At 41.6% G+C, this 23,878-nt stretch overlaps 1 protein-coding gene across 15 annotated transcripts in view; it reads right to left on the bottom strand.

The window, feature by feature from the left end:
- Positions 1 to 23,878, bottom strand: part of LOC115568595 (protocadherin alpha-C2-like) — a 195,076-nt gene that overhangs the window by 118,644 nt on the left and 52,554 nt on the right. Inside the window, exons 1-2 of one of the 15 annotated variants that reach the window (XM_030396027.1) lie at positions 18,282 to 19,968; positions 6,312 to 7,138 (exon numbers count right to left, since the gene is read on the bottom strand). The exons of 8 other annotated variants lie outside the window; for them this stretch is intronic. In XM_030396027.1, the coding sequence (XP_030251887.1) occupies positions 6,312 to 7,138; positions 18,282 to 19,830 (2,376 nt within the window). In that variant the 5' untranslated portion in view covers positions 19,831 to 19,968. Of the gene's footprint in view, positions 1 to 2,763; positions 5,301 to 6,311; positions 8,861 to 10,140; positions 12,677 to 13,524; positions 16,059 to 17,454; positions 19,978 to 21,177; positions 23,715 to 23,878 lie in introns of those variants that run through there. 6 more of the 15 variants (XM_030396029.1, XM_030396031.1, XM_030396026.1 and 3 more) reach the window with 6 other exon arrangements.

The raw sequence follows: 23,878 nt of genomic DNA, 5'->3' as shown, positions 1-23,878 counted from the left end.
CAAGCAGACACACAAAGCCACTGGAGCAAGCAGCCACACCCCCGCCAAAGGGAGCATACAGAATGATAACATACTGTGATAGACATGCTGTTTTCAGTGCACAGTGCCTTGCTGCACTGTAATCTTTAAATCTGAATCATGCAGTAACAAACAATAGAAGTTTATTTTAGAATCTAGTTGCTAACTTCAAACATAATGTGTAATGAAGCCACATCCCATGTGCTTTCCTAATTCAGCTCATGACCCTGCTGATAATTCATCCACTCCTCTTCTCTCATCTGTTTTTTTCCTCTTACAAAAATGCTGTGGCAAAGTAACAAAAGTTCAGTGATGTACAAATCAGTTCGAGACAACTCTTTCTCCCACAAAAAAAAACAAAAAGCAAAAAAAAACAGGAGGCAACCAATTTGATGCCCTGACACGACCCTGCACTTTTTTTTAGGTTTAATGACATGAACTAATTTTTAATCATGTCAAATAAAATCTTTTCCGGGCATCTGCTGTCCAGGCACAGCTTAGCACTGCTGCTGTACTGCAAAGCACATGATGCCACGCATTCTTTTATCTTACACACAAACATGTGCACATAAAATATGCGTGCGCACAAACACACAGAGAGGCAGTGATCGTTCTCTAATAGAGCACTGAATAAAAGTGGACGGAGGAGCTGCTGCAGGGAAAGTGTGTTCAGTCTCTGCTTCATGAAGCTCAGCTGCTGCTTTACTTTGAGGCTGGACCGATTCTCTCTGTGCCTGTGTGAACACTCCACTCTGGCTTACTGCTTTATTTCACATGCTGCTCACTGGGTTAACATATGCCATTAGCTTTTCAGTAAAGATGCATCTAATGACAGTTTGAAATACATGTTTTTTTTTCTGACAGTTGTTTTCTAGGTAGGGAATCTAAGGTTGACCCAGTTGTTGGAGAGAAAAGATTATCTCAATACCATAAAATATCTAATTAGAAGCTCAACTATTCCCGCCTTGACTACTGCTGCTATATCTGCACCATCTGTTGCCTGATTTACTGAGATTTCACAGCCCTAATCCATGTGTTTCTATCTAAATAAACCCATTTCCATTAAATATTGTGAGGTGTCTGTAGATGAACCATACAAACGCCACTTCCCTACCCCCCTCCTCTACTAGTCTCTCTCTCCCTCGCTCCCTCCCTTCCTCCTTCATCCTTTTCTGCTGCTGTTGCTAAGACCGCCGAGCGCATGCTAGTCTGTGAAACCAGTAGACTCTGAGAGGTGGATCTCCTCGTGTGTTGCTATGGGCAACACACAGTGTTCGACAGAGAATCAGCCCAGAAGCCGAGCATGCAGACCTTCACACATGTGATAAAATATGACCTATTTTTCAGTCAGCCAGAAGAGATCATCTGCACTGAAGCTTGTATGATTAATATACATATATACACTCTTTCACACAACCGTGTAGCATATTATACGTGCAAAAATCCAATCAATTGAAAAATAGTTTTTAAAAAATACAGCTCGCTGCTATGCAGCCGTGTAATGAATGACGATTCCTGCTAAAGCAAATTCCCCCAACCCCACCTGACTGGCTGTACATTGTAATTCACTGCACACCAGCCGCGGGCTCTCTCTCTGCCTCGTTCTGTCGTGGCTGCAGCCATTCATGGCCCATTGAATCACCTCAACTACATCAGCGGGTACTGACCTCTAGTCAGTCTTTCAGTCGGTCAGTTACTGCCTTTACACACGTAACAATCCTAATAGAAAAGAGCAAAAACATACATGTGTGTACGGGCATGTAACACACACAGACCATAAACACAAATCATGTGTAGTAACATGTCTAGTCTAAAAGGAATATCTGGATATTTAGGTACTGAAACAACATTATAACAGACATGTGGGACCAGATGCAGTAACTGAATTAATGCAGATGTTGGGAAAAGCTTCGACTCTAGTTTTGGGAGCAACCTCCTGCTGTGTACAGCCAGTAAATGAGACTTGTATTGTTTTAAGGGTAAGCTAATATAGGGCCAGGGGTTACTGGAATAAACTAAACTTAATACTGAACTGAACCCAAACCTTTCCGAGTTTCATCAGGTTTAACCAGCATCAGCTCAAATCATTACTATGACACAACCACTGGCTGAAATAGGCACAGTGCAGTCTAAATTATTTATAGTCCAAGTGGGTGAGCATACTGCATACACAGTTCTCAATGGTCTGAAAGAAGTCACATGTGATGAAATACAGTAACATAACATTCATTCTATTCAGCAAATAGTTTTTTTTAATGTGTTCTCTTGTTCTAGAAAGCAGCTGTCTTCAGTGTTACAAAAGATTATGCTTTATGCTATTTACAGAAACATCTCCTCATCCTTAAAACTATCTCAACCAAAATCACACTACAATCCACACAGCCCAAACAACATCAGTATTTCTCATTAGGTTGTATAATTTCTTGGGATGTTTTCCTTTTTAAGCACATAACACAGCTTTATGGTAACAAACAAAGCATACTAACTGCAGTCCATTGTCTTATTTCTAAATTCAACTGTCAATAAAAGCACCTGTTAAAAAAAAAAAGAGTAACGCTTAACGCAGTCTCATAACACACAGCCTCCTCATTTTCCATCATCAGTCTGTGATCACTTTCTATCCAGCTGTTCTGAAAAGGTGGTGTGATTCAGTACTTTTGGCACGCCACAATCATCAGAATCGGATCCTCATCTATCAGGAGCATTCATACCAGAACCTCCTTGAAATGAAGTGATCTATCTTACCTCTCCAGATCCCCTCCTCCTGTCAGGGAGCACCAGTGTATTAGCATGGCTGCCAGGGACTATAGTAGATCCTATGCTCATTCTGGGTCCAACTAACATGTAGCGTTTGTCTCCAGATCTGTACTGGATGCTGTGACACAGAGTCCCGTCATAATTAGTCTCTTGTAGATATTTAGAAGTATAGTCTGTGGATTTCGAGCACTGCATCGCAATCAGCACGATGATACTGATGATAAAAAGCACAGAGACTGAGCCCAAAGTTATCATCAGATAAAATGTCACATTGTCCTCCTCGTCAACTTTAGTGGCACTTTTAACATCAGAAGCAGCAAAAGCTTCTTTGGGCTCCACCAGTTTGACAATGACAGTAGCTGTTGCTGACAGAGAAACGTTCCCATTGTCTTTGACCAGTATGAGCAGTTTATGCTCAGCCTCGTCTGTCTCTGTGAATGAGCGATGTGTTCTGATCTGTCCTGTATAGCGGTCCAAACCAAAGAGACTGTGGTCAGTGACTTCCTGCAGTGAAAACAGTAACCAGCCGTTATATCCTATATCAGCGTCATAGGCTCTGACTTTAGTCACCAAGTGTCCTGCGTTCACATTACGGGGAATCTCCTCCACACCTTCAGCAGAACCGTTGGAGCTGACTGGATACAGGATGACTGGAGCGTTGTCGTTCTGATCCAGAATGAACACGTTCACTGTGACGTTGCTGCTCAGTGACGGAGTTCCAAAATCTGTGGCCACGACTTGGAACTGGAACTTTTTCAGAACCTCAAAGTCAAAACTTTTTAAAGCCACAATTTCTCCATTTTCAGAGTTGATGTTTAGAAATGATGTAATTTTTTTGTGTTCATCCCCATTTCTATCAATTGTATATGATATGAGAGCATTATCACCCTCATCACCATCATGAGCACTCACTGAGAATAAAGAGGCTCCTGCAACATTGTTCTCAGTAACATAAAAAGTATAGGGACTTATTGAAAACTCTGGACTGTTGTCATTCACATCTGACACAGTCACACTTATTGTGCGATGAGATGACAGCGGCTTTTCACCTCCATCTTTAGCAATTATTGTTACATCATACTTGGACTGATGCTCTCTATCCAGCATAGATTTGGTGACTATAGAGTACATATTGTCTTGTAAAGACGGTGTTAATGTAAAAGGTACATCCTCACTAATGTAACAGATCACCTTTCCATTTACACCTGAATCATTATCATTCACACTTATCAATGCTACTGTTGTTCCAGGTTTGGAGTCTTCGGGAACTGCTCTGGAAAAGGATGTCACCTCAATCTCAGGTGCGTTGTCATTCAGATCAACAATAGTTATTTTAACACTTTTTTCTGTCGCCAGGGGGACTGGTCCTTTATCAGAAGCTTTGATGTCAATTTCATACCTGTCTTTTGCTTCAAAATCTATCAGTCCTTTAACAATAATTTCACCTGTATTTGCATCAACTTCAAACAGTTTACGCAATCTATTATTAACATTATTTCCAAATGAGTAAACCACCTCCCCATTTAAACCATCATCTAAATCTGTGGCATTTACTTGCATGACAGTCGTGCCAATAGCTGAGTTTTCATTTAGCATGGCAGCATATGAGTCTTTGTCAAAAACTGGCATGTTGTCATTTACATCCAGGACATTAACGATAATTCCCATAGTTCCTGACCGAGCAGGCTTCCCTCCATCAACCGCTGTCAGCAGCAATCTGTGAATTCTCGCCGTCTCTTTGTCCAGCGGTTTATGCAAATACAAAACAGGAATTTTCCCATCTTCTCCTCTATCCTTTACCTCCAGACGGAAATGATCATTTTGACTGAGCCTATACAGCTGAATAGAGTACATGTCACTGTCTGGATCACGGGCGCCTTGTAGTTGAAATCGTGTCCCAGGTAGTGAAGATTCAGAAATCTCTAAATGCGTCTCGTTTTCGGAGAAGGTGGGAGGGTGATCGTTCACATCCAAAACCTCAATGCCAACGTAGTGCACCTCTAACGGGTTCTCCAGCACCGTCTTAATGTTGATAATGCAGGTGCTGATCCGTTCGCACACCTCCTCTCTGTCTATTTTGCGGTTAACGTGCAAGATGCCATTGTTGTTCAGTTGAAAGGGGGGCTCGGTCGATCCGGAAACGATGCGAAATCCTCTAGCAGTCAAAGCACCGACATCCAGCCCTAAATCTTTCGCGATATTACCAACCACAGCACCCACGGCGAGCTCCTCGGGTATAGAGTATCGCAGCTGTGCCGAAGCGAAATGAAAAGTAATATCCAAAGAGACAATGAGAACGACCAGGCGCTCCAGCCACACTCCGCGTCCTCGTCCAGCCATGATTGATTAAAAAAAATCAAAACAAGACGAATATAAAGGTCAGAGATTACAATGCGAGTCTACACAGGCACCCGCATTTTGTTGGGAAAAAACAACACAACTGCACGATATCAGGAAAATGCTGGTGAACGAGTCACACATTTGAAGCCATCGCCCTGACGCACAAGCGCACACTGTCGCGAAATACTGTAGCGCCAAACTACTGACGTAGAGGATGTTCAACCGAGAGTCTTCATTTACACAAGCAGTGACACCATGCGAGCTGATGATACAATGCAGATACACTTTCAATGACAAAATATTTGTAGGCTATATAACTTTAGTTGTAGTTAAACGCTTCTATTTCCTGCAGAAGGTGCAATTGAAACAGGAAGAAGGTGAACTTCATACGGTAATTACAAACTTTACAAACCATTTACAATAATGCAACAACAGCAATAATAATAATAATAATAATAATAATAATAATAATAATAATAATAATAATAATAATAATAATGATAATAATAATAATAATTATTATTATTATAAAAATTATGATGATACTAATGATACTAATGATGATGATGATGATAATCGTCATAATTATTGTTATTGTCATTATTCCCATGCATTGATCGATCAGCTATGGCGATGACCTCTTACTTCTTCATATATTAGGCAGGACATGAGACATGAGACATTAGGACCTCTAGGCACCATGGACAGCGACTAAGACCAGCTATAACTCAGCACAGCCACAGGTGTAAATTTATATATTCAGTCAGACACCCTGAAAACTCAAATCATAAAGTCTGATGTAATACAGGCATTTTTTCAGAGTACAGAGGAATAAACAAGAGACTACGAAATAACAAACAGATGACAGTACACGTGCAGTGTATGCAGTGGTTAGTCGACTAAACTAATTAATGAAGGGAGCAAATGAATATCACAGCCAGCAGACACAAACCAGGGCTTCAGCCATGAATGGGCTTTACCTCTCCAGATCCCCTCCTCCTGTCAGGGAGCACTACTGTGAACACTAATTATGATAATTTGAGCATGTTTTTCACACTGTCATACTCTTCTTGCAGTTCTTCAGGTGGTATCAAACTTTAAATTATGTGTTTTTCATGGCTAAGTGAAGTAATGTTCAGTAAACTATCAAACATTACAGTCAATCACCTTACAGTTTGCACTTGAATATGGCTTACCTCTGTAGATCCCCTCCTCCTGTCAGGGAGCACTAGAGTATTAGCATGGCTTCCAGGGACTATAGTAGATCCTATACTCATTCTGGGTCCAACTAACATGTAGCGTTTGTCTCCAGATCTGTACTGGATGCTGTGACACAAAGTCCCGTCATAATTAGTCTCTTGTAGATATTTAGAAGTATAGTCTGTGGATTTGGAGCACTGCATCGCAATCAGCACGATGATACTGATGATAAAAAGTACAGAGACTGAGCCCAAAGTTATCATCAGATAAAATGTCACATTGTCCTCCTCGTCAACTTTAGTGGCACTTTTAACATCAGAAGCAGCAAAAGCCTCTTTGGGCTCCACCAGTTTGACAATGACAGTAGCTGTTGCTGACAGAGAAACGTTCCCATTGTCTTTGACCAGTATGAGCAGTTTATGCTCAGCCTCGTCTGTCTCTGTGAATGAGCGATGTGTTCTGATCTGTCCTGTATAGCGGTCCAAACCAAAGAGACTGTGGTCAGTGACTTCCTGCAGTGAAAACAGTAACCAGCCATTATATCCTATATCAGCGTCATAGGCTCTGACTTTAGTCACCAAGTGTCCTGCGTTCACATTGCGGGGAATCTCCTCCACACCTTCAGCAGAACCGTTGGAGCTGACTGGATACAGGATGACTGGAGCGTTGTCGTTCTGATCCAGAATGAACACGTTCACTGTGACGTTACTGCTCAGTGACGGAGTTCCAGAATCTGTGGCGACAACTTGGAACTGGAACTTTTTCAGAACCTCAAAGTCAAAACTTTTAAGTGCCAGAATATCTCCAGTTTCAGAGTTAATATTTAAAAACAGACCAATACTTTCTCCACTGTTGTCCCTTGGAATGTGATATGAAATATGTGCATTATCACTATCATCAAGGTCAGATGCCTTCACTGAAAATACTGGTGCTACTAAGCCATTATTTTCAGTAATATAGAAGGTGTATGGGCTCAGTGAAAACTGTGGTCTGTTATCATTCACATCTGAAACAACCACACTTATTGTCTTTTCAGATGAGAGTGATGGCTCTCCAGTGTCCTTTGCAACAACTGTGAGTTCATAAAAAGACTTTTCTTCCCTGTCTAGTTGTGATTTGGTCACTATGGCGTACATATTGTCTTGTAAAGATGGAGATATGGTGAAAGGAACGTCCTCACGTATAAAGCAGGAAACTTTCCCATTAGGACCTGAATCTAAATCATTAACGCTGATCAAAGCTACTGTTGTTCCAATTCTTGAATTCTCTGGAACTGATTTTGAAAATGATGTAACTTCAATCTCTGGGGGGTTATCGTTCCGATCGATTACCTTTATTAACACAGTTTTGTCTGTGGAAAAATGAGCAGCGCCACTATCGGAAGCTTGTATATCAATTTCATAACTTTCATTTTCTTCAAAATCAATCACCCCGGTCACTTTAATTTCGCCTGTCTTTGGGTCTATGCTGAATATTTTTTGTAAATCCGAATCCACTTCTTCGCCAAATGAGTAAACAATCTCACTGTTGTCACCCTCATCCAAATCAGTCGCATTAACCTGAATTACTAACGTGCCAGGGGGTGAGTTTTCATTTAGACTAGCGGAATATGCGTCTTTAGTAAAAACTGGTGAATTGTCATTAACATCAAGCACCTTAATTAGTATTTGTATTGTTCCAGACCTCGCCGGTCTCCCTCCATCAGTAGCAGTGAGCAGCAGCTTGTGCTCCCTCAGAGCCTCTCTGTCTAACTGCTTCTGTAGGATCAGAAAGGGCATCTTACGGTCCTCGCCTCTCTCCTTAACCTCCAAACGAAAGTGGTCGTTGTGGCTCAGTCTGTACTGCTGCACGGTGAACTGACCGGCATCGGGGTCCCGTGCAGGTTGGAGCTGAAACCTCGCTCCCGGCAGTGTCGACTCAAATATCTCCAGCCGTTTCTCTTTCTCTGGAAACACGGGGGAGTGGTCGTTCACATCCAGCACCTCTATGGCCACGTAATGGATTTCCAGCGGGTTTTCTAACACGGTTTTTAGGTTGATTATACACGCATTGCTCCGCTCACAGATCTCTTCCCTGTCCACCTTCCTACCGACATACAGGATACCGTCATCCTTATTCAGACGGAAAAGAGGTTCGGTTGAGCTGCCAACAATACGATACTCCCTGTCTTTCAGCGTAGCCTTATCAATGCCTAAGTCCTTCGCAATGTTCCCAACAACAGTTCCTTCTTTTACCTCCTCGGAGATGGAATATCTGATCTGAGCAGAGGCTTCGCTCCGGAGCGTTACCAAAGCCACCATGAAAGCGACGCATCTCCACCGCTCGATCCACGTCTGGCGCCCGCTTTGTTCCATCATGTACAGCAAAAAAAAAAACAAAAAAAAAAACAGTAAATGTCAGCCCGCTAATTCCTGGATCTATACGTGTATGTCTAGGACGTAATAATCAGCCGTCAACCTGTGCAAACTTCGCTCCATCGCAAAACACAGTCCTGGGAATCGTACGGAGCTAGTTTCTTGTACAAGCCCTTTGTACGTACTGCCAAAATACACGGTGTGATTTTAATGGTGATGACGGCAAGTTCCGGGGACACACTTTGCCATTATACCGACACCATGCGATTCAGGACGTTATTGCAGCACTGTTAGAATAAAAAACAAAGATTAAAATCGAAAGTTCATATAACAAGGAACCCGCGAGGCAAAGCAGAGGAACAGCCTGTTAATGTGTTGAGAAATGTTTGCCTAAAGAGGATTTTTCCTCTAAAGCACTGGAATCAAGACACAACCAGTTCCCCCTCCAAACACTATTATTCTGAGGAATCTACTGCTTTTAACAAGAAACAACTTTCAGCACCACGGACAGCGACATTTCAGTGCACTCAGACTCACCAGCAGCAATCACAGGACACACACTCTGACACTGCTCCTGCTTCCTTTAACAATATCAGCATTAACACACAGCACTTCTCCAACTATCCTACAAAAGCAAGGCACCATTATGTAAATAAAACAACAAAACGCATACCATTAGGTGGATAAGACATAGAAGCTGCTTTTGAAACAATAAAAGTGTCTTTGTGTAAATGTAATTAATGATCACGTATTCTATCCAGCTGTGGTTAATGTGTGTGTTCAGACTACCATTAAATTATTGTATAACTTAATTGAATAACAGGAAGTTTTAATATTTTTTGTATCAATCTATATTACCTCTCCAGGTACCAATTTTCTGGAAAAGTATTTGCATTGCTTCTTGTGATTGCAGTAGATCCTATACTCATTTGAGTCAAAGTAAGTGGTACTGTTTATCTCCAGATCTGTACTGGAGTCCCGTCATTGTAAGTGTCTTATAGTTATGCAGAAGTATAGTCCGTTGAGTTGAGGCACTGCATGGCAATCAGAATGATGATACTGATGAAAAAAAGTACTAACAACACTCACAACTATCCACAGCATTCTCTCTTCTGAAGCCAAAGCCAACATGAGGTCATTATAATTCACAAGGTTTTATACATTTCTTGAGGTAAGCCAAACACAGCTCACAAACTGTAGCCCAATGTGTTGTTTATGAATCAATGAACACTATAGGCTGTGAAAACCAACCATACAACCACCTGTAAAGCATGAACTTAACTCAACAGTTTTATAACAACACACTCCTCATTTCCAACAATTATGAATCATTTGTCTGTGATCCAGTTCTATCCAGCTGTTCTGAATAGGTGCTGTGATTCAGGTTTTGGCACATTTCAATCATAAGGATCTGCATCTCATCTATCACAATAATGCCAAGACCGCCTTGAAATAAAGTGATCTATCTTACCTCTGTAGATCCCCTCCTCCTGTCAGGGAGCACTAGTGTGTTAGCATGGCTGCCAGGGACTATAGTAGATCCTATACTCATTCTGGGTCTGACTAACATGTAGCGTTTGTCTCCAGATCTGTACTGGATGCTGTGACACAGAGTCCCGTCATAATTAGTCTCTTGTAGATATTTAGAAGTATAGTCTGTGGATTTGGAGCACTGCATCGCAATCAGCACGATGATACTGATGATAAAAAGTACAGAGACTGAGCCCAAAGTTATCATCAGATAAAATGTCACATTGTCCTCCTCGTCAACTTTAGTGGTACTTTTAACATCAGAAGCAGCAAAAGCCTCTTTGGGCTCCACCAGTTTGACAATGACAGTAGCTGTTGCTGACAGAGAAACGTTCCCGTTGTCTTTGACCAGTATGAGCAGTTTATGCTCAGCCTCGTCTGTCTCTGTGAATGAGCGATGTGTTCTGATCTGTCCTGTATAGCGGTCCAAACCAAAGAGACTGTGGTCAGTGACTTCCTGCAGTGAAAACAGTAACCAGCCGTTATATCCTATATCAGCGTCATAGGCTCTGACTTTTGTCACCAAGTGTCCTGCGTTCACGTTGCGGGGAATCTCCTCCACACCTTCAGCAGAACCGTTGGAGCTGACTGGATACAGGATGACTGGAGCGTTGTCGTTCTGATCCAGAATGAACACGTTCACTGTGACGTTGCTGCTCAGTGATGGAGTTCCAGAATCTGTGGCCACAACTTGGAACTGGAACGTTTTCAGAACTTCGAAGTCAAAACTTTTTAGTGCTGTGATGTGTCCATTATCAGAATTAATATTCAGGAATGAAGCCAATTTGTTTTCTTCCCTTCTATCTCTGAGAATATGATAGGATATCAGAGCATTGTCGTTCTCATCACGATCAAAAGCTTTGACAGAAAACACAGAGGTACCTGGCTCATTAGCTTCAGTGACATAGAAAGTATATGGACTCAGTGAAAACTCTGGACTGTTGTCATTCACATCTGACACCACAATACTGATTGTCTTTTCAGATGATAATGGAGGTTGACCAGCATCTTTTGCAGTTATTGTTAGTTCATAATGTGACTGTTTCTCTCTGTCCAGAGGAGATTTAGTGACTAATGAATACATTTTGTCCTGTAAGGATGGTGATAATATAAAAGGAACATCATCACTTATGGAACAAATTACTTTTCCATTCAGACCAGAGTCCAAGTCATTTACACTGATAAGAGCAACTGTAGTTCCAGGTCTCGAATCTTCAGGGATGGAGCTTGAAAATGAGGTAACTTCAATCTCAGGTGCATTATCATTCATGTCAACTATCTTAATAATGACGCTTTTCTGCGTATCCAGAGGAGCCAGACCTTTATCTGATGCTTGAATTTCAATTTCATATTTGTCCTTGTGCTCGTAATCTATTAACCCTTTAACAATTATCTCACCTGTGGAAGGGTCGATATCAAAAAGCTTTAATAATCTATGACTCACACTTTTGCTAAAGGAATAAATTACTTCTCCATTCTGGCCGTCATCTAAATCAGTTGCATTCACTTGTATGACTGTTGTGCCCACTGTAGAATTTTCAGAGAGCATCACCGAATATACATCTTTAGAGAAAACCGGTGCGTTATCATTAACATCCAAAACATGTACTTGAATATTCATTTCCCCAGATTTCGGAGGTCTCCCTCCATCAACGGCGGTCAGCACCAGTGAATGGCTTCCTGCTGCCTCTCTGTCTAGAGATTTCTGCACAACTAAAATGGGAATTTTACCATCCTCTCCCTTATCTTTAACCTCCAAACGGAAGTGATCATTGGGGCTGAGTTTATACTGCTGAACAGAGAAAGGACCACCGTCTGGATCTCGCGCAGCTTTCAGCGGGATACGTACTCCAGGTAACACAGACTCGGACATCTCCAACGTTGTCTCTTTCTCCGGAAAACTGGGAGAATGATCATTTATATCCAGAACTTCCACTCCTACGTAGTGCACCTCCAGCGGGTTCTCTAGCACTGTTTTCAGATTTATTAAACAGGCACTGCTTCGCTCGCACACCTCTTCTCTGTCAATCTTCCGGCTCACGTACAGGATGCCATCGTTCTGATCTACACGGAAAAGCGGATCCACAGCACTAGAGACAATGCGATATTTCCTGTCTTTCAACATGCTCTTGTCCAATCCCAAATCCTTAGCTACATTCCCGACCACAGTCCCTTCGTTCACTTCCTCAGAGATAGAATATCGTAATTGCGCCGAGGCCACGCTCCACAAAAGCACCTCGACCACGCAGCGGATCCACCGTCCTCTCGCCCGTCCTGCCTCGCATCCCCTTTGTTCCATGATGAAGTACGAAACAGTTAACGATTCCTCACCGGGTAAAAATCGTATTTGAAGAAATTAATCCAACACATCAGGCTATGCAAAGGATCACTCTGGTTCAGAAATGTTTTAAAAAGGCGAGACACTACTGATACAGGCAGCAGCGAGCCGCCAAGCGATTCTGACAGTACCGAACAGAGAGCGCTACAAAGAGGTGGAACCAAAAGGCAGTGACGACAAGCTAAAGACATTATTTTCCAAAACACACTGACACCATGCGATCTCATTGGTAACTGCAAGAAAATCAAAAGGTTTACAGCTGTTTACTTTAAAAGTTTCATGTTTTATTTACTTTGGCCTCATGCGTGAATGTTGCAATACTTCAGGTGAGGTGATGCCTTCTTCAGATGATTCAGCATGTAGGCAAAGAACATAAATTCCTGTAAATGCAGGCAGCAAATCATCGCACAATGCTTAGGGCTTCCATATAACAACGTTGAGCTTCATTTGTTGGATGATCATAAAGAAAACGCACGAGGTTATTGAAATTTTTAACCAGATATCAGTTCATGAGAGCAACACGTTTCAGCACCCTGGACAGCAGACAACGGCCTATAGAATTCGGCCCGGCCACATGTTCAACCCAAAATATCATCACAAATACCCCGAAAGTTCAAAACACAACGTGGTCCAAGTTAAAGTGCAAAAAGTTTGGCCCAAGTGGGTTCTTTGACAATCAAAGCGTGTTGTAATACTGGTATCTGTTTTACAGAGTATAGTGAAAAAGCAGGAGACTACGGAATAAATGGTTTAGTAAGCATTTACTTCAACTTCAGTATTAGTACTTGCTATAAGAACTTTACTTTAAAGGACAGCTATAAAATGACGGGTATCAGTCAAGTGTCCTTCTTCACAAAACGATATCACAATGCCAAGCAGACAGTTCACATGCAGCATATGCAGTACATGACAAAACTAATAAATGAAGGAACAAATTAATGTCATCGTGAGTGAAAACAAGCCAGGACTTTCACAAAAAAGTCTTACCTCTGTAGATCCCCTCCTCCTGTCAGGGAGCACTAGTGTATTAGCATGGCTGCCAGGGACTATAGTAGATCCTATACTCATTCTGGGTCCAACTAACATGTAGCGTTTGTCTCCAGATCTGTACTGGATGCTGTGACACAGAGTCCCGTCATAATTAGTCTCTTGTAGATATTTAGAAGTATAGTCTGTGGATTTGGAGCACTGCATCGCAATCAGCACGATGATACTGATGATAAAAAGCACAGAGACTGAGCCCAAAGTTATCATCAGATTAAATGTCACATTGTCCTCCTCGTCAACTTTAGTGGCACTTTTAACATCAGAAGCAGCAAAAGCCTCTTTGGGCTCCACCAGTTTGACAATGACAGTAGCTGTTGCTGACAGAGAAACGTTCCCGTTGTCTTTGACCAGTATGAGCAGTTTATGCTCAGCCTCGTCTGTCTCTGTGAATGAGCGATGTGTTCTGATCTGTCCTGTATAGCGGTCCAAACCAAAGAGACTGTGGTCAGTGACTTCCTGCAGTGAAAACAGTAACCAGCCGTTATATCCTATATCAGCGTCATAGGCTCTGACTTTAGTCACCAAGTGTCCTGCGTTCACATTGCGGGGAATCTCCTCCACACCTTCTGCAGAACCGTTGGAGCTGACTGGATACAGGATGACTGGAGCGTTGTCGTTCTGATCCAGAATGAACACGTTCACTGTGACGTTGCTGCTCAGTGACGGAGTTCCAGAATCTGTGGCCACAACTTGGAACTGGAACTTTTTCAGAACCTCAAAGTCGAAACTTTTCAGTGCCAAAATGTCTCCAGTTTCAGAGTTGATGTTGAGAAATGAGGCCAATTTATTTTCTTCCCTTCCATCTCTGAGAATATGATAGGATATCAGAGCATTGTCGTTCTCATCACGATCAAAAGCTTTGACAGAAAACACAGAGGTACCTGGCTCATTAGCTTCAGTGACATAGAAAGTATATGGACTCAGTGAAAACTCTGGACTGTTGTCATTCACATCTGACACCACAACACTGATTGTCTTTTCAGATGATAATGGAGGTTGACCAGCGTCTTTTGCAGTTATTGTTAGTTCATAATGTGAATGTTTCTCTCTGTCCAGAGGAGATTTAGTGACTAATGAATACATCTTGTCTTGTACGGATGGTGATAATGTAAAAGGAACATTGTCACTTATGGAGCAAATAACTTTTCCATGCAGACCAGAGTCCAAGTCATTTACACTGATAAGAGCAACTGTAGTTCCAGGTCTGGAATCTTCAGGGATGGAGCTCGAAAATGAAGTAACTTCAATCTCAGGTGCATTATCATTCATGTCAACTATTTTGATAATGACGCTTTTCTCTGTAGTTAACGGAGCCAGACCTTTATCTGATGCTTCAATTTCTATTTCATATTTGTCCCTTTGCTCATAGTCTATAAGTCCTTTGACAATTATCTCACCTGATGATGGATTTATATCAAAAAGTTTAAGTAGTTTATTAGTCACGCTGTCACCAAATGAGTAAAACACCTCTCCATTCTGACCTTCATCTAAATCAGTTGCATTTACTTGTACGACTGTGGATCCTATTGGAGCGTTTTCAGACAGCGTAACCGAGTAAATATCCTTAGAAAAAACAGGTGTGTTGTCATTTACATCTAAAACTTTCACTAGAATATCAATTTCACCGTATTTCGGAGGTTTCCCTCCATCCAGAGAAGTCAGGACTAATGAATGACTTGCTGCTGCTTCCCTATCCAAAGACTTTTGCAGCACCAATATCGGTACTTTACCATCTTCTCCTTTATCCTTTACTTCCAATCGGAAGTGGTCGTTCTGGCTGAGTTTATATTGCTGCACAGAGAAATGGCCGCTGTCTGAATCCCGTGCAGCTTTTAGCTGAAATCGTGCTCCAGGCAACACGGACTCAGAAATCTCCAACCTCTTCTCTACCTCCGGAAAACTGGGAGAATGGTCATTAATATCCAGCACCTCCACTCCAACATAATGGACCTCCAGCGGGTTTTCTAGCACAGTTTTCAGATTTATTAAACACGTACTGCTCTGTGCGCACACCTCTTCTCTGTCAATCTTTCGGCTCACATACAGGATACCATCGTTCTGATTTACATGGAAAAGCGGATCCGCATTACTGGAAACAATCCGATACCTTCTTTCTTTCAGCGTGCTTTTATCCAATCCCAGATCTTTCGCTATATTTCCAACCACAGTTCCTTCGTTCACTTCCTCAGAGATTGAATATCGTATTTGCGCCGAGGCCACGCTCCACAAAAGCACCGAGACCACGCAGCCGACCAGATATCCCCGCGCCCTGCCTCCCTCGAATCTTCTTTGTTCCATGGTTAAACCCGAAATCATCAGTACTCCGTTACAGAAACAGTAACTGCGTTATAATGACAGAATCCAACTCCTCCGCCGTGTGAATATATTCATCGTCTTCTTACAACGACAGACATGAGGGCGAATACGAGTGTTTCCAAAGGAAGCAGCGAGCTCAGAAACGACTGTGTTAAAGCTAAACCGAGTAGGCTGACAGGAGGTGGAACCAAAACGCACTGACGACAACCACATGCCCTGCTGACTTCATTCATTACACTGACACCATGCGACCTAAATCCTCATTGCAAAACGTCAAAAGCCAGTAGCACTTTAGCTTTATTGTGAATTTCCTTCCTGTGTGTTTTCCCTATGAATTTATCTGAAATCAGTATGAAGAAAATAACGGAGTTGAATTGAATTGATGACGAGGCTGCTCACTTTGAACACCAAGCCTGCTTTTGCTGAATAAAAACAAAACCTTTTAATGTTTATTCAACTTAACACGTGGGGATATGTCCAACTTATGTGGTACTGTATAAGGTGTATGAAGTCAAATCAGGAGAGACTTGAATGAAGTAAATACAAAATGTATTACTGCAGATGATGTGTGCAAAACAGCAGCATGAATGAACTACAGGCAGAGAAAATCATATTTAAAAAAATAGAAAAACAGCAGCAAGCTGATAGGCCACCAATGCAGATGTGTCACTGCCCTATTGGATAATTGTGACCAGCTGATGTGAACAGCTGATGCGTGAGAGGATTGAGTGATAGGATAGGATGGGAAATTATCTACAGGCCTAACCGTGCAACAGAATAGTCCTCCTGACTGACCTTTCGCTAGAGTTTCATTAAAACACAGAGAGAGGTCACTGGGATTTGATCAGAAAACATGACCAAATACTGGGAATTGAGAGCCAACACGATCAGCACCATGGACAGCAATTACCTCTAACTTCACATTAGTCCGGTTACATTCAGCAGTTTTCCATTTTGAGTTGGTTGACAATGTATCATGGACCCTGGCCTATCCAACACTTTTCATGTCATCATACCTTACCCATGTTAGATGTTGTTTTTATTTACTGTGTTTTCGGTAAAGTACAGGCATACAACATTTTTTAAAAGAAAATGTATAGATCCTGAAGCAACATAAAACTTAAGTTGCTCAGGTAAACTGAGGGGTTGCCAATGAATCCACTACTACACTTTTCAAAAGCGTAGCAGAAAGGCATATAGTACAGTATACAATATGTGCAGTTTGAAACACCACAGCTGTTATAATTGAGAGCAGTTATGATCAGAAGCAACTGATCTGAAATATGAATTAAGATTACAGTATACAGTATACAATATGTGCAGTTTGAAACACCACAGCTGTTGTAATTAAGAGCAGTTATGATCAGAAGCAACTAATCTAAAATATGAATTAAGATTTACCTTTAATAAACCCTTTCCCTGTAAGCCATGAATATGATCACAATGTTTCCACCTTCGTATCTATCTTGAGTATCATTTGTCTCATCAACTTTATCATGGCTTCATGTTTTACTCTTCTGCATACGTGAAAATGATTGTTTAAAGCCGTCTTACCTCTGTAGATCCTCTCCTCCTGTCAGGGAGCACTAGTGTATTAGCATGGCTGCCAGGGACTATAGTAGATCCTATACTCATTCTGGGTCCAACTAACATGTAGCGTTTGTCTCCAGATCTGTACTGGATGCTGTGACACAGAGTCCCGTCATAATTAGTCTCTTGTAGATATTTAGAAGTATAGTCTGTGGATTTGGAGCACTGCATCGCAATCAGCACAATGATACTGATGATAAAAAGTACAGAGACTGAGCCCAAAGTTATCATCAGATAAAATGTCACATTGTCCTCCTCGTCAACTTTAGTGGCACTTTTAACATCAGAAGCAGCAAAAGCCTCTTTGGGCTCCACCAGTTTGACAATGACAGTAGCTGTTGCTGACAGAGAAACGTTCCCATTGTCTTTGACCAGTATGAGCAGTTTATGCTCAGCCTCGTCTGTCTCTGTGAATGAGCGATGTGTTCTGATCTGTCCTGTATAGCGGTCCAAACCAAAGAGACTGTGGTCAGTGACTTCCTGCAGTGAAAACAGTAACCAGCCGTTATATCCTATATCAGCGTCATAGGCTCTGACTTTAGTCACCAAGTGTCCTGCGTTCACATTGCGGGGAATCTCCTCCACACCTTCAGCAGAACCGTTGGCGCTGACTGGATACAGGATGACTGGAGTGTTGTCGTTCTGATCCAGAATGAACACGTTCACTGTGACGTTGCTGCTCAGTGACGGAGTTCCAGAATCTGTGGCCACAACTTGGAACTGGAACTTTTTCAGAACCTCAAAGTCAAAACTTTTCAGTGCTAGAATATCTCCAGTTTCAGAGTTGATATTAAGGAATGAAGCCAATTTATTTTCCTCCCTTCCATCTCTGAGAATATGATAGGATATCAGAGCATTGTCGTTCTCATCACGATCAAAAGCTTTGACAGAAAACACAGAGGTACCTGGCTCATTAGCTTCAGTGACATAGAAAGTATATGGACTCAGTGAAAACTCTGGACTGTTGTCATTCACATCTGACACCACGACACTGATTGTCTTTTCAGATGATAATGGAGGTTGACCAGCATCTTTTGCAGTTATTTTTAGTTCATAATGTGACTGTTTCTCTCTGTCCAGAGGAGATTTGGTGACTAATGAATACGTCTTGTCCTTTAAGGATGGTGATAATGTAAAAGGAACATCATCACTTATGGAACAAATAACTTTTCCATTCAGACCAGAGTCCAAATCATTTACACTGATAAGAGCAACTGTAGTTCCAGGTCTGGAATCTTCAGGGATGGAGCTTGAAAATGAGGTAACTTCAATCTCAGGTGCGTTATCATTCTCGTCTACTATCTGGATAATGACACTTTTCTCTGTAGTTAACGGAGCAAAACCTTTGTCTGATGCCTCAATTTCAATATCATATCTGTTATTCTCCTCATAATCAACTAATCCTTTCACAGTTATCTCACCTGTTAATGTGTTGATATCAAATAGCTTTAATATATGTTGATTCATACTGTTGCTAAATGAATAAACTACTTCTCCGTTTGATCCTTCATCTAAATCAGTTGCATTCACCTCTATGACTGTTGTACCTACTGGAGCATTTTCATCAAGCATCACAGAATAAACTTCTTTAGAGAAAACAGGTGCGTTATCATTAATATCTAAAACATTTATAAGAATATTCATCTCGCCAGATTTCGGGGGTTTTCCTCCATCCAGAGCCGTCAGTACTAATGAATGACTTCCTGCTGCCTCCCTATCTAAAGACTTTTGAACAACCAATATTGGTATTTTGCCGTCGTTTCCTCTATTCTTAACTTCTAAACGGAAGTGATCGTTCTGGCTGAGTTTATATTGCTGCACAGAGAAGTGACCGCTGTCAGGATCTCGTGAAGGTTTTAGCTGAAATCGTGCTCCAGGTAACACTGACTCTGAAATTTCCAACCTCTTATCTTTCTCAGGGAAACTAGGAGAATGGTCATTTATATCCAGCACCTCAACTTCAACATAATGGACCTCCAGCGGGTTTTCTAGTACAGTTTTCAGATTTATTAAACACGTACTGCTCTGTGCGCACACCTCTTCTCTGTCAATCTTTCGGCTCACATACAGGATGCCATCATTCTGATTTACATGGAAAAGCGGATCCGCATTACTGGAAACAATCCGATACCTTCTTTCTGTCAGCGTGCTTTTATCTAATCCCAGATCTTTCGCTATATTTCCAACCACAGTTCCTTCGTTCACTTCCTCAGAGATTGAATATCGTATTTGCGCCGAGGCCACGCTCCACAAAAGCACCGCGACCACGCAGCCGACCAGATATCCTCGCGCCCGCAGTGACTTGCTTCGTCTTTGTTCCATGGTTAAACCCGAAAACATCAGTAATCCATCACAAGAACAAAAGCTTCCTTGTAAAAACAGAATCCAGCACTTTGTGATATGTAACTATTTCCTCATTTCCTACATCGTCAGTAATGATGGCAAACAGGGTCTTCACAAAGGCAACAATAAGCGCAGGAGAGGCTGCGCTAACATCAAAGTGAAGATGTTGTCAGGAGGAGGAACCAAAATGCGATGACGACAAGACTGTATACTGCTGACTTATTACATTACACTGACACCATGCGACCAAACGTCCCGCTGCAGAGAGGACGAAGGGTTCATTTCATATCTGATGAATGTGAAATAGTTTATCTGAATAAAAGGTAGTCGAGCAACTGGAAAAGAAATTAAAGGGTAGACAACGTTTCAGTGAAAGGTTAACTGAAAATCTCCTTGATATGAATTAAAACAGCGAGATTACATAATTCTGTGGTTTAATGTTTGATATATTGTTTGAACAATCACTGGCAAATGAATCCACGCACGTCCAGCACCATGGACAGCGATCACCACAGACAGCTGCTGAGTCAAGTCACAGCTGAGGAATGAATTACAAATCTGTTTCAAATTACTTTTGCAGATTAATATACCATACACCTCTAGCCCATTTTATTATTTCATGCTGCCACGTTGTGCACTTGTATGTGAGCCTTCACTTCACTTGTTGTTAAAGGATGAGTACGGTATTGGTGAAGTAATTCTGCTGGTGCAGGAAGATCATCTATCTGCAGCCAAATAGCTCTTCTTCACTGGGGTCAGTACCCTTATCATCTAAACAGATGAGCAACAACAACTGGAACATGACTTCATGTCATTATCATGTGCATTTTCGTTTTCAAAATAGGAAGAGGCTATGATAAGAACATTTATAAATAAATGAAAAAAACGTGATACTGTTAAATCAGGACCAACAAGCATTCTCAACCACATCTGCAATGTATAGCCAAAAAACATTAAACTTCAGAAAACCGTACAGCAGCATTAGCAAATCATGCAATACTGTGCATGTTTTGTGTGTGTTGTAAGCAAACAAATCGGAGAGTTAGCAATCATGCCACGATTTTCTCACAAGTTTCTGTCTGCTTAAACTGTCTTTCATATGCAACAGATAAGAAATATGATTAACATTCAGTAAACTCAAGATAGGACCAATGCTGGACCCCGGTGTTTCCCTGATGCCAAACCAAATTTCTATTATTTGCCAGATTCCCTTTTATGAATACTTTCCACTTAAAGAAATGTTGATGAAAATGTGGCATTTCTACTAAACATAGAGCTCTCAAATTACTGCAAGTAATTTTTGCAAAAAATTAAACACAAAATGCTAGTTTAAATATGTCTTACCTCTCCAGATCCCCTCCTCCTGTCAGGGAGCACTAGAGTATTAGCATGGCTGCCAGGGACTATAGTAGATCCTATACTCATTCTGGGTCCAACTAACATGTAGCGTTTGTCTCCAGATCTGTATTGGATGCTGTGACACAGAGTCCCGTCATAATTAGTCTCTTGTAGATATTTAGAAGTATAGTCTGTGGATTTGGAGCACTGCATCGCAATCAGCACGATGATACTGATGATTAAAAGTACAGAGACTGAGCCCAAAGTTATCATCAGATAAAATGTCACATTGTCCTCCTCGTCAACTTTAGTGGCACTTTTAACATCAGAAGCAGCAAAAGCCTCTTTGGGCTCCACCAGTTTGACAATGACAGTAGCTGTTGCTGACAGAGAAACGTTCCCATTGTCTTTGACCAGTATGAGCAGTTTATGCTCAGCCTCGTCTGTCTCTGTGAATGAGCGATGTGTTCTGATCTGTCCTGTATAGCGGTCCAAACCAAAGAGACTGTGGTCAGTGACTTCCTGCAGTGAAAACAGTAACCAGCCGTTATATCCTATATCAGCGTCATAGGCTCTGACTTTAGTCACCAAGTGTCCTGCGTTCACATTGCGGGGAATCTCCTCCACACCTTCAGCAGAACCGTTGGAGCTGACTGGATACAGGATGACTGGAGCGTTGTCGTTCTGATCCAGAATGAATACGTTCACTGTGACGTTGCTGCTCAGTGACGGAGTTCCAGAATCTGTGGCCACAACTTGGAACTGGAACTTTTTCAGAACCTCAAAGTCAAAACTTTTTAGAGCCAAAATGTCTCCAGTTTCAGAGTTTATGTTGAGAAATGAGGCCAATTTATTTTCTTCCCTTCCATCTCTGAGAATATGATAGGATATCAGAGCATTGTCACTCTCATCACGATCAAAAGCTTTGACAGAAAACACAGAGGTACCTGGCTCATTAGCCTCATTGACATAGAAAGTATATGGACTCAGTGAAAACTCTGGACTGTTGTCATTCACATCGGACACCACAACACTGATTGTCTTTTCAGATGATAATGGAGGTTGACCAGCATCTTTTGCAGTTATTGTTAGTTCATAATGTGACTGTTTCTCTCTGTCCAGAGGAGATTTGGTGACTAATGAATACATTTTGTCTTGTAAGGATGGCGATAATGTAAAAGGAACATCATCACTTATGGAGCAAATAACTTTTCCATTCAGACCAGAGTCCAAATCATTTACACTGATAAGAGCAACTGTAGTTCCAGGTCTGGAATCTTCAGGGATGGAGCTTGAAAATGAGGTAACTTCAATCTCAGGTGCATTATCATTCACATCTACTATCTTAATAATGACACTTTTTTCTGTAGCCAGAGGAGCCAGACCTTTATCTGATGCTTGAATTTCAATTTCATATTTGTCCTTGTGCTCATAATCTATTAAACCTTTGACAATTATCTCACCTGTCGATGGACTGATATCAAATAGTTTTAACAACCTTTGATTTATACTGTTGGTAAATGAATAAGCTACTTCTCCATTTGGTCCTTCATCTAAGTCAGTTGCATTCACTTGTAAGACAGTTGTACCTACTGGAGCATTTTCATCGAGCGTAACAGAGTAAACCTCTTTAGAGAAAAAAGGTGCGTTATCATTAATATCCAAAACATTTACTTTAATATTCATCTCGCCAGATTTGGGAGGTTTCCCTCCATCCAGAGCCGTCAACACTAATGAGTGACTTCCTGCTGCCTCCCTATCCAAAGATTTCTGTACTACTAATATCGGTATTTTACCATCTTCACCTTTGTCCTTAACTTCTAATCGGAAATGATCATTATTGCTAAGTTCATAGCGTTGCACGGAGAAATGACCACTGTCCGGATCACGCGACGCTTTTAGCTGAATACGTACTCCGGGTAACACAGACTCTGAAATCTCCAACGTTGTTTCCTCGTCCGGGAAACTAGGAGAATGATCATTTATATCCAGCACTTCCACTCCGACATAATGGACCTCCAGCGGGTTTTCTAGCACAGTTTTCAGATTTATCATACACGTACTGCTCTGTGCGCACACCTCTTCTCTGTCAATCTTTCGGCTCACATACAGGATGCCATCGTTCTGATTTACATGGAAAAGCGGATCCGCATTACTGGAAACAATCCGATACCTTCTTTCTGTCAGCGTGCTTTTATCTAATCCCAGATCTTTCGCTATATTTCCAACCACAGTTCCTTCGTTCACTCCCTCAGAGATTGAATATCGTATTTGCGCCGAGGCCACGCTCCACAAAAGCACCGCGACCACGCAGCCGACCAGATTTCCTCGCACCCGCCGTGGCTTGCTTCGTCTTTGTTCCATGGTTAAACCCGAAAACATCAGTAATCCATCACAAGAACAAAAGCGTCGTTGTAGAAACAGAATCCAGCACGTCTGTATATGTTAGTATTTCATCATTTCCTACATCGTCAGTAATGATGGTAAACAGGGTCTTCACAAAGGCAACAATAAGCGCAGGAGAGGCTGCGCTGACACCGAAGTGAAAATGTTGTCAAGAGGAGGAACCAAAATGCAATGACGATAAAACCGTGCACTGCTTACTTATTACATTACACTGACACCATGCGACCAAACGTCCCGCTGCAGAGAGGACGAAGGGTTCATTTCATATTAGGTGAATGTGAAATAGTTTATCTGACTAAAA

Source organism: Sparus aurata, chromosome 18 (genome assembly GCF_900880675.1).
Source record: "Sparus aurata chromosome 18, fSpaAur1.1, whole genome shotgun sequence".
Classification (NCBI taxonomy): domain Eukaryota; kingdom Metazoa; phylum Chordata; class Actinopteri; order Spariformes; family Sparidae; genus Sparus; species Sparus aurata.
Note: the sequence above shows the minus strand (reverse complement) of the source record. Positions and strands in the feature narration are given on the sequence as shown.